We start from the raw sequence: 12355 nt of genomic DNA, 5'->3' as shown, positions 1-12355 counted from the left end.
CATTGAAATTTATCAAACCACGTCACGTCAAGAATGGAAATCCACGTCCAGTAACAGTAGTGTTGAGTGCTGAAACGGACACGTTGTCAACAACTTCCAACATTGTGCTCCTCGTTGTGCTTCAGATGTACAATATAATTCGTCGGACCACTTCTCAACCAATTTGAGCAAGTACGGTAATTAGCCATACTCTACTGTAGCGATCGACGAATTCTACGTAGAACTGTGTTTATTCCGTTTCTAAATGTCTTATTCATTAAACAGTATATCACTGGGTTACATGAAGATGTCATAAACGCCAACCACATTGAAAACGTTTTAAATCCATTTGGTAAGTGCACTCCTCTTGACTGGCACATCACAACAACTTGGTATGGCAACAACAGCAATATAAAAGTGCCAATGACAATTGCAAACACAAATGCCGATTTTATCTTAGACCTATAAAACAAATTAGGCCTAGGCCTACTTGTCAACGATGCAATGGTTGTAACGTTTTGAACACGTTTCAGATGCTGGAAAGTTAACTTACATATATGGTAATACAGTTTGATTGTTAATAAAATCGGAATAAATACACACAAAACATACACGGACATTGCAAGAATAGCGTTGTCTTGCCACTTAGGCAGACAAATAAATGAATAAGGAACATATCCGACCTTTCCCAGTCCGAGGATGATGAAAATAAAAGGCTGAATCCATGTCCAACATAACAAAATGATAACATTTCGTTTGCTCATTTTGGATTCGTAATGTAAAGGGTTGATAATAGAATGATACCGTTCAATTGCTATTGCACATAAAGAAGCTATGCTTGTTAGACAACACTGCCCATTCATAGCCGAAGATAACTCACAGATCCAGTCTTGTACAAATGGCCATCTGTCACTTATAGAAGCAGTAAGAACAATAGGCATAACTAATAGTCCAACTAAAAGATCCGCGATTGCTAGATTTGCAACAAAGACATACGTTTTTGTCCAAAGTGATTCCACTGTGTAGATTATACCCAGAGTTAAGGAATTGCCGACTATTGCAAAAAGCATAATGATGAACAAAATGACAGTCCTGAATATTATTGTCACCGTTGTTGACGATTCGATTTCGGTAGAATTCATTGAAGTTTAAATCCGTTACTCGTCGTCGATGTGTAAGATGTTTAAGCAATCAGCAAACAGCTACTAGCAGCACAAAGTTGTCCAATAAATTAGTTTTAAGCGTAGTACAACGTCTAAACGTCTAACGTCAGTTAATTGATTTAGCTTTTCCGATAAACTTTGTGTCACAGGCACACACCTTCTTCTCTATCATTATCACCGTCATGATTAGTATTACTATTGTCATTATTAGCAACTGTGGTAGGCCTATACTGTAATTATAATATACAGTAAATTAAGTAACAGTTTATTCACCTGTGTCACAGCTCAGAGGGAAATCGATCCAGCAACGTCAAGAACACAATATTATAGGCCTAATTTAAATCATAACTAAAAATAATATACAAAACTCTTTTACTGTGCTCATTAATTGTAGGCCTATAGCTTGCTGATTAAAATACATGCCACCAGTGACTGAGTGTACGTGTCTAAAGGCTAAACGAAGGTCAATTGGGATGCACCTCTAACATTTTAAATAATGGATCACGGCTTATAACTTTAGTTTAATTATATTCTATAAATTGAAACCATCTTGAATTGTTATTCTTAATCAATTAGTAATTGTATTACATAATACGACGACCTATGCCTATAGTACGTCATTACAAATAAAGCTATAATGCATGCCTGTATAAGAAATACACAAATCATTCTGTTGTTATAGTTAGTGTTAGTGAATTGACGCACCACGGTCCCTTGTTTTGTCAGAAGTCCTTTAATTTTACATTAAACCAATTTGTCTTTTTTTTTTAAGGATAGCAATATATAATATATAATTAAATATTAGATTGTCACACAGCCGCAACTACGGCTCTTGGGACATGTAAATTATTGGAACCACCGGTGAACAAGGAAATAGTACAACTGTACTTCTCTCAATAATATGTAAAAGTAAATGTAATAATAACGTTTGGCAAAACAATTCTTTTCTTCCTAATCCCAACCAAAAAAAAAATCCCCGACAAAAAAAAACCCCCACCCAATTCTCAAGCAATAATCAACCATTAACAGTATCCCTATTCCCAACACTCAATTTCTATAACTTCACAAACTTCACAATCGTTCAACAATTTTCTTATTTATGAAACAACTTAAACCCCCAAACAAGTACATTTACAGAATGAATAATTAAAACAAGTAATAAGAGTACACAATATCATTACTTCTTGTCTTCTTCCGTCTCCGATGCTGGCATATAAACAAATTAGAAAAGATAAAAGTTAAAATGTTTATGCAACAACTGCCACACCTCTGCTCCCGTTCTGCTGTTATCACCAATAATTATTAATTTACTGCAATTGATGTTGTTGGCATATAAATAAATTAAAGATCGATAAAAGTTAAAATGTTTTTTGATATCGTTCTGCCATTCAACAAGAATTTAAGTGTGCATTATGTACTTTTAATTGAAACTTAATTATGTAATTACAGAAAACAATGAAACAGTTATTACTGTAAGTAATTTACTAGCAACTACAAAATACCAATAATGAAATACTCGGGGAGTCTGTTGTAGCAGATATCTTATAGTGTAAATGAAGGGAATAATGTTACTAAATAAAAATCAATAAAATCAGACTTTGAATAGGAGGCCATTTTTGTAGTTTAATCACAAAGTTAATCATGGTCAAATTCAAAGCTGGCAGCCAATTTGACTATATTTTACACATTTTTTTCAGGTAATTTTTGTTAATCTAATTTTTGGTCAAAGTGATATATTAAAAAAAACAGGGGGGACATGAGTAAACACAATTGAACCTAATAATAAATTACTGGCTGGCATATTATGCATAGCGCCATCTAGTGTCACTAATTGCTGCCATGGAGTTGTTTACAGAACAGAGATCGCATCGTCGAGAGCTAGGCCTCTTTTTTGGCCTACTCTACTTCGACATTAAAATAAAGTCTGTTAAGAGGGTAAGTGAAGGTTTAAAACAGGATACTGAGATTCCTGATGTATAATTAGTCCCCTTGCTAGGCTAGCTACTACTACTCTAGTCCTATTGGACTACACGCTGTATCACAAGTGAAGTTGTCAAAGTCGAAACTGTCTGTGGCGGTAATGGTCACATGACACATGCCCTAGCGATAGGCCTAGCCTATCAGTAGGCCCTATACATTATATGGCCTATGCCAAGCAACTAGGCCAGGTACAACAAGACCATATACTGTAATAATCACTAGCTATGATGGCTAGCTACTACTATTCTAGCTAGGCACTCTCTCTGTCTCTGTATTGATTAGTATATCACCTCTCTTTTAATTATTCTGTTCTGTCGGTGTCTGGTTTACAAATGTTGATTTTGTTTTAAAATTACTTGAAAATGTCAAAATTATTTAATAATGTAAAAAAAATCACTAGGCCTAGATATGATGGCTAGCTACTACTATTCTAGCTAGGCACTCTCTCTGTCTCTGTATTGATTAGTATATCACCTCTCTTTTAATTATTCTGTTCTGTCGGTGTCTGGTTTACAAATGTTGATTTTGTTTTAAAATTACTTGAAAATGTCAAAATTATTTAATAATGTTAAAAAAAAAAGTCACCATAATGCACTTTTTTGTCAATTGTATGACCTACTAGGAAAAGATATATAGGCCTAGGCCTACAATTTTTCAAGAGAATTTAAACATTTTTGTAATCATTTTATTATCTCTCTGTAATGCACTTGTCAATTGTATGACCCACTATACGACCCCCGGGAGAGGTGCGTCATTTGTCCGATGTGCGTCATACCTTTGAATACCATGACACACCCGTGCGTCAAAAATGTGACTTACCTTTAGGTGACCATGACGCACCCATTTTGACGCACTGTGACCATGTTGTTTATGATATGGTGGGTGGTAAAGTGACGGACATTGACACACCTTGTTCATTGATGTGACGTACCATCTAGGTTTTTTGACGCACCCCTGCGTCAGTAATTATATGTAAATGACGCACCCATGACGCACCTCTCCCGGGGGTCGTATAGTGGGTCATACAATTGACAAGTGCATAAGTTTGTGCTATATGCTATATAAACATTTCTGTACTAAATTTGTTGATTTTGTTTTTCTCCTGACATCACAGCCACTTTTCAAGATGAAACACTTCACTAGAATGCAGCTTACTGTAGTAGTAATAACATTCTTTAAATAATGGTAAGTTTAATTCTATTACTTTCGTGGTTAAAATCTTGCAGTTTAAAAATATGTACAGATAAATCTTTATTGTCATGAACAGAATTTATTGGTTAAAAATTCATCACATTTGTAAACCTTCATTAACAACATTTCTTCCTGTTACTTCACTTTCTATTTCCATTTAATTTACATTTGTTACTAAAACATTAACAATTTGACTATTGTATTGCTAACTGTACAGTATTTACTATTAACTAATTATTATAAAATATATTATTATATAATATTATACAGCACACAATTCAACATACCTTGAATTTTTGACATGTTACACATGTCTTCATCAGAAGAATCCTATGATGTTTATGTAGATAAGTGACTTTCTATTAACTAGCACGTATGAACTTTCATTCGAATGTACAGTATTACTAACTATATTCTGTCTGTATATATAATATTGTGTTTTTCCCCATAATTAAAAATATTATAATTTTGTGTAGTTTGTATACAGTACATTATTTCTGTAGTACACGTTATTTATCTTCATTTCTGTACATCCATAAATTGGCCGAATTTCCGTAATATCTAGAACTATGTATGGATATTGTTGTAGGACTCTGTTTACTGACCAATAATGACCACATTTTACAATCATTCTAAATTTGTAACGTCTTGTAATTGTTCACGTACTGACCTACTTCACTTCTATTTACAAGAATCACCATAGCAACCCTTAAGTACATTCACACTTCAGAGGACGATAATATTGATGTCACTATGGCAACAAATGTGAACTAATTGAGTTGGTACACAGACTGTGATTAAGTAGTTTTATTATTACTTACATTTAATAGAAAATCTCTTTTAAAATATATTTTAGAATAATAATACATTAAAATAACATTTGTTTTAGATGCTTGACCCTTAATAAATATATCTAGTCTTTTTACAGTTACTATACTTTAACCACTGCATTTTTCAGGCCTTTTTGCTTAATGTGGATAACCTATTGCTTTTTTTGTAATCTATAAAAGAATACCTGCCCAACATCCCGGGCCAACCAAACAATCATGCCGTGCATGTAAATGTTCACTGCCAACCTCATAAAAATCCCAAGATCAATGATCAACTATCAATTGTTTAAACTCTAGAGATGGAACGAAAACTTGCAATTAATTAGTTTTTCTCACAAAAAAATAACAAAACAAATGGACAGGTAAAGATTGTTTAGGGGCAACAAAATTGCAGGCAGCCGCATTAGAAAAATTCTGCAAGCCATGGTTATTGTTAATTTTTCCAAATTCAGGCAACTTAAGGATCAGCAAAAATTATTTTTGTTGTCAATTTCTTCCAGTCCAACTCGTCTGGCTTTACATCACCAACACCGCCAGGCACGCCGATCACTAAACGTCACTCAACATTTGTATGGACACCAGTTTTTCCTGAAAACCTTGTCACACCTTGTATGCGGAGCAAGCACGCTGCATGCTTGGTGGGTGGTTTCATCTACGTTTTTGGTGGACGTGATGCACACAGTAGTAGGAAAGATTTATGGAGGTACAACATCACAACTAATGTATGGACCAGCTTAGAATGTTTTGGAATGGCACCTCCTTTGTTACAGGATCATACAATGGTCAATCGTGATGTATGTAATAGTTTTATTACAATTACTTTCAAAATAGTCAGACAATTTCAATTGCATAATATTGTTCAAATTATAGTTTGTGTATATACTGTATCTAAAGTTTTTGCATTTAGTAGTATTATTAAAATCTACAGTGTTTATATTAGAGTGTATTGACAATTGTATTGACTTTTTGGCTGCAATATTTTGGTATCATCAGTGATTTTATTTAGAATTACTTTCTCAATAAAAAATTAAATAAAGTCATTGGAATTTTGTAACTACTGAATATTGTAAAGATGTTATTATTCTAATGCAATTTATTTTAATCAACATTGCACTGTCATATTCTCATTGTTTTGAAAAAAAGTCAGTAACTATGGTTATTCAATTATTCAAATTTGCATGGCATTACCAAAAATTGTTTTGCTTCATAGCTTCATAGTACTGTAGTATATGATTATTTGTAAGCCAATTAAATTATTTTTTATCTTTTAATAGAACAAGCTATACATCTTTGGTGGCGAGCTCGGTTTTGGGTCATCAGATGAGACGGCATTATGGAGCTATGATTTACAAGAGAGGTCTTGGGCAAAAGAAGTTGGTGGCACGGATGTGAAGAAACCTCTAGGTCGACGAGGTCACACAGCAACCCTTGCCAATGATGTCATGTACATATATGGCGGCTACTTAGATTTAAAGGGGTCATCTAGTGAACTATGGCTCTATGATTTTGGTTAGTATACAGAATAAAAGTATATAACTGTATTAAAGGAAAGGTTTTTGGAATTTGCTTTTTAAAGAGCAAAATGTGTGGGAGTAGTATTATTACTACTACCCTGTGTATTTCAGTTATTTTTTGTCATTATTTGAAACTCATGAACTTAAAAAAAAAAAATAGTTAGATAGATTTAAATTTTGTTGATTTCTGAAAAAATATATATTTTAAATGATTTGGTTAAAGTTTTTAAAGATTAAACAAACAATCATGTAAAATTAACATTTTAACTACCTCACTTTTTAAATAGAAATTAAGTACTAAACTCCTATAATATCTTTCTTTAGAGAGTGATTCATGGCATATTGACTGCCTGAGTCATTTGAATGAACCTCCACCAAGACACAACCATTCTGCAGTTCTACACAACAACGCTATATGGATTTATGGTGGTTTGAGTAACCTAGTGCCCAGGGCTGACCTCTGGAAATGGGACATAGGTGTGTAGTATTGTTTTTTTACAGTATGGATTTAGTTGTATACATGCTATTATTGATTATTCGCCTATAAATTCCTTTTATCCCATTGTTCTGACGTTTATTCTATAGTGTTTGACTAACCTATTGCCCGAAGATAACCTTTGCAAATGTTATTAAACTGTTTTCCCCTTGTTGTTGGCAGAAGAAATGTGTTTTTTTTTATTTTGAACTAAAATAAAACTTAATAACACGCTAATAGATTATAAAGGGTCACAAAATAGCTTTATAGCTATTGCTAAGATTCTATAATATATAATAACATCAAGAAGTGATAACATACAGTACAAATGGTATCAAAATGCCTTTTTAAATCCGCATAAATTCTACAACAAATAGAAATATGTTATAAATTGTGTATATGCATCTGATGGGTATTCACTTGGTCAACAATTTCTACTACAAATAGAAATATGTTATTGTGTGTATTCAAATGGAGCGTTTTTTCCAAACGGTGATCATAAAAGATATACAACAGTACTGTACCATTTCTGCTCTACATGTTGAGAATAATATTTTTAATTAAAATAACAAGTTAAAACTGGTTTTTTATATCTTTATTTGTATTAAATACTAGTATTGAATTTCTTTGTAGAAAGCTTCAGTATTATTGATTTATAAATATTATTTCTTTTACGTTGCTATTTGTATTTATTACTATTCAATGAAGCAGTTAAATTTGGCAGAAAAAAATATTTTTCAACAATACATTATTAATATTGTTATCACATTGAAGCTACACAGTGGTATTAAACCTATTTTAATATCAAGTTTATCATAATTAATGATAGGTGCATTTAACATAATATTATACAGTACTTAATTACTGTTATGCCATTATACATGATGATAATATTTTTTTTTGCTATGAATATGAAAATGAAATTAAATTTTTGGTTAGAATAATAGATTTCATCAACTCAGTGTACCATGGAAGAAATATTTCCTCCATGGTGTATCTGAAATGTTTAATATTGTGATTTGAGTGGTACTGTAGTTGAGTGATAGTTTTTGAATGAAAAGAATATTAATAATATATCAATTATCTTATGAAATAGTAGTAATGTTTCCCCTAATCTGATGTAATTGTACACAATACACAATAAAAGTATTCACCTGTTTGTTTATTATCAGATCAGATCCTTGGTGAAAAAGGTACTGTAGTTCACCTTCCACGGTAGTAACATTTATTATTGACATATAATTATAGTTATCATTCTTCTGTTGTTAATGTTTTAGATGGTAGAAGTTGGTTGAGGATTCGATTTCACCAAGGCCCAACAACACTCAGCGGTCATTCTGCATGTGTTCACAATGATTGTATGTTTATTTTTGGGGGTGAAGACAGTACAAATAATATTAGAAATGATCTATGGACATTCAGCTTTGGTAGGTACTTTAAATGAAATGTGTTACTAATGTTGAATAATTTTATTTTTGAAATACGGCAATAATGTCCTGGTTAAAACTTGCTTATTCGCTTCCTTTTTTATTGATTTGTAATTTTATTTTAAAATATACTAATTCAATATTTACATGTACATAAAATAAATATTTGTATTCATCAATCTATGTGAATCTTTACCAGGGTAGTCTAATTTGTCCAAAACAATTTGGTTTCTCAAGTTTAATATGTAAATTTCAAATCAATATATTTCAATACATCACTATTTATTAATACAATACTATTATATACAATGGCAGTTATATATTATTTTAACACAAATGTTTAGATGGACTTGTAGTACAAGACAATTAAAACTAAAACATTCAGTTTATGATGAAAATTAGAAATGAATAAAATTGTTTTTTTTTTCTTTAGTGACCCAAAACTGGAGTAAAATAAGTCCATTTCAAGGAATTCTTCCTTCCCCAAGTCTCCACCATACTCTGCTTCCTGTACTAACTCAAGTTCATCTCAATCCCAATGTGCAATACAGAGCTGTATCTGTGCCTCACTTACAACCAAGCCAAGTATTAGAACCTGTATCACCCCCTAGACCCTACTCATCCCCACCGGGAATTGAAAGAACCACATCTCCTTATGGTTCAGATGTAGGCCTAGCCAGAGTGTTTCAAAACCGCGTCAAACCAACTGGACTACTTTCACCGACATCAGCAGCTGAATATACAGTGATAGTTAACAAAAACGTTGAGGAGGATATCTCGGATATTTTGTTTCATAGACGAAAATTAAATTTAGATGGTGCTTTAGAATCTAATGTGACGGATGAAAACGAAAACACCACTTATGAACAACAAACTGTGTGTACTGAATGTAATCGGAGCTATGCTTTAAAAGATCAATGCAATCCTTGCTATAAGTGTGGTGATGTTAATACTGATAGAAGATCACCTTTCAGTGATGAACATAGCAACTGTCAATGTGAAGAGTTACAAATTGTGGATCTTGAAGACGATATTGACTATCAACAATTTACTGAACAAACACAGTTGTTATCAACTCGTAATCAAAGAATTATTGAAACTAATCAATCAAGTGGATTCTATAACAACGGGTATATATCTGTCGATGATCACCATGGCAACAAGGTTCATCACACTATTGCACAACATGGTAATAATATTCACCAGCATGCAAATGATCATAAAACAACACATGGAACTGAAACTTCTTTAGAAAAGGAACACAAATTAACTACCCACCAAAGAAACGTTATACCAAAGATTATTGAGCCATCAAAACAAAGACAATATGGACGATCAAATACAGTTAATGAAAAGAATAAACAAAACGGAAATAATGAATGGTGCTTAGCTAGAGATAAACAGGGATATTATACAAAGGACAAACAAGTAAGTTATCAATTTCAAAGTATTTAATTTTTAAGGCATTTAGGCTGTGGCTTGAATAATTCGTAATGGTAAAAATTAGACACATGAATTACAGTATATGAGGCTTATTACATAGTTGGCCTGGCATCAGGCAGGATTTAGACCAATGACTACCAGGAATAACACCAAAATATTTCTACTTTGTTTCTATACAACATTAACAGATGCATAAAAAACCATACATTGTGTGAATTCAAAAAGTTTTATTATTATAGTAGTATATTTAATTTCATGTTATTTTAGGGTGAGAGTGTATTATGTATGTACTTGATTGGAGGCAAGGAAGGTGGTAATAGCAATGGTATCACAGGGATCAAAACACCACTTGCTATGTGGAAATGTGGAGTGATTCCAGGTACGTAGTAACAATTTTTTTAACAGATTGGATTTATAAATTTTGGGTCAAGTGTATAAAAAGTATAATTAAAAAATTAAATCTATTTTCAAACAAGCTTGTTGATCATGTGATCATTACAAGAAGTTTTCCATGTTTGTATAATGAAATAAATATCATAGAAATCAATAATATTAGCTTGAAACTAAAGAAGGATTTCTCTAGAATACAGTACTCAACTCTTTGAGATCATCCCCATATATGTATAGTACTCTGCCCTGCCTTTCAACAATCCTGGCTGCACATTTATCTGTACTACTAACCAAATATCTCATAAGGTTTTGATAAGAAAAACTCAAGCAGAATCAAAACCATTCAAACTCAATGAATGTTCCTTTATAACATGGTTGCTACAATCAGCCAATTTGTTTGTAGATGATTTTTAGATTTTATTGCCCTAATATCATTAACACAATTAATTACCTTTAATTTTTTGTCATGACAGGTAAACCATCATCACAGGAAATAAGAAAAATTATGACTGAAATGACTACCTAAGCTGCTGAGTTTTGGATTTGGAAACACTACTCCATATGCCTAAGCTGCTGTTAGAGGTTTTAACAGTAGTTGAATAATTATTAGTTTCAATGTCTTCTCATAAAGAATGAATAAAAACATTTTTTATTTCAAATAAGTTGTATTACATTTGATACATGTAAAAAAAAAACTAAAAACTACTTCAGCTCAACAAAACCAAAGTAAAAATACAAGCTGTAGGCCTAAACCATTGGTATTACTTATTACCTTCAAACATTTTACATGTAAACTTTTACATTCCTAATTAACATCATAAACAGCAGAATTGAGTAAAAGAAGATGAAAACAAGAGTCATAAAGATTTATAGAATACATATCATCAGAAACTACAAAAAAAGTTTCTAAGCACAGCACCACTACTTGTTCATATTTTGTATGTACAAAAACAAGCAAAGTGGTTAGATGCTCCTCCTCTCCCTTATGATATCTAGCTAGGCCCCCAATCAAGATCATTCATTTTAGCCTAGGTTATGATGTTGGGTTTGATTTTAATTTTACAACAATAAAGCTACAGTTTTGTCTTTAGATGCTAACAGAACTTACCTTACAGTCTTGTATAGGGCTTGTATCAATATAAATCCAATTGGTCCATTTAAATACAGATTTTTTCTTGTTTCATTGTACATCAATAATTTCTTTTTCCCTCCAAAATTCTGTGACAACATCTCTGTGTTCTGATTGGTTGATTGTTATTGTCTGATTTTTTAGAGCAGAGAGATATAGAACAAGGCAAATATGTGCCTGTCTATGAACATCTATAGTATAGTATTAATTTAATTTAACAAAGCAAATACAATTATTTATTATAGTTTTTGTTCATTTCTACCTCTATGTTGAATGTAATATTATTTTACTTTAATTTCAATGTTGGTTTCATTTTTTCCCTGCAGAAATTCTCACAACATCTCTGTGTTCTGATTGGTTGATTTTTTAGAGGCAGAGACATAGAACAACAAGGCAAATATGTGCCTGTCTGTGAAAATCTATTTAGTATTAATTTAATTTTAACAAAGCAAATACAATTATTTATTATAGTTTATGTTCATTTCTACCTTGATGTTTGAATGTATGTTTGTTTTATTTTGTTTAGTTGCTACACTGATTGAAATATTATTTCATATGCGAAATTTAATCTGTGCTCTTTCTGAACAAAGATTGTTTATAGGCAAATAGATGCCTACCTTAGAAGATCAAATTATAGTAACAAACCAAATGATTATTTATTATATTCCATGTTCTTTTCTACCTCTATGTTGAATGTATTATTAGTTTACTATTTATAATGTCACTAGTGTTTCATTTTGTTGTGTACCAACAATTATTTTGCTGCATATAAAATTCTTTCATTTTACTTAAATTGCAATTTAATTTCTCTATTATTTATAATTGATTCAAAGT

At 31.8% G+C, this 12355-nt stretch overlaps 1 protein-coding gene across 1 annotated transcript; it reads left to right on the top strand.

Annotated features, from left to right (window-relative positions):
* The first annotated feature begins 2999 nt into the window (after nucleotides 1-2999).
* Nucleotides 3000-12303, top strand: LOC144841081 (uncharacterized). Its single transcript, XM_078697263.1, has 9 exons — nucleotides 3000-3077; nucleotides 4237-4307; nucleotides 5644-5937; nucleotides 6418-6652; nucleotides 6982-7134; nucleotides 8410-8559; nucleotides 8993-9987; nucleotides 10270-10381; nucleotides 10866-12303. Exons 2-9 carry the CDS (start codon nucleotides 4305-4307, stop codon nucleotides 10916-10918), a joined length of 1995 nt encoding a protein of 664 aa, XP_078553389.1. The 5' UTR covers nucleotides 3000-3077; nucleotides 4237-4304; the 3' UTR covers nucleotides 10919-12303.
* Nucleotides 12304-12355: the final 52 nt, after the last annotated feature.

The sequence above is a fragment of the Antedon bifida genome, chromosome 4 (assembly GCF_963402885.1).
Source record: "Antedon bifida chromosome 4, ecAntBifi1.1, whole genome shotgun sequence".
NCBI classification, from domain to species: Eukaryota; Metazoa; Echinodermata; class Crinoidea; order Comatulida; family Antedonidae; genus Antedon; species Antedon bifida.
Note: the sequence above shows the minus strand (reverse complement) of the source record. Positions and strands in the feature narration are given on the sequence as shown.

Bases quoted from the DNA above. Each gene is read 5' to 3' on its own strand.
- LOC144841081 (XM_078697263.1), top strand. The intron at 5,938-6,417 runs GTATGTAATAGT...ATCTTTTAATAG, and splicing joins ATACAATGGTCAATCGTGAT to AACAAGCTATACATCTTTGG. The intron at 7,135-8,409 runs GTGTGTAGTATT...TTAATGTTTTAG, and splicing joins CCTCTGGAAATGGGACATAG to ATGGTAGAAGTTGGTTGAGG.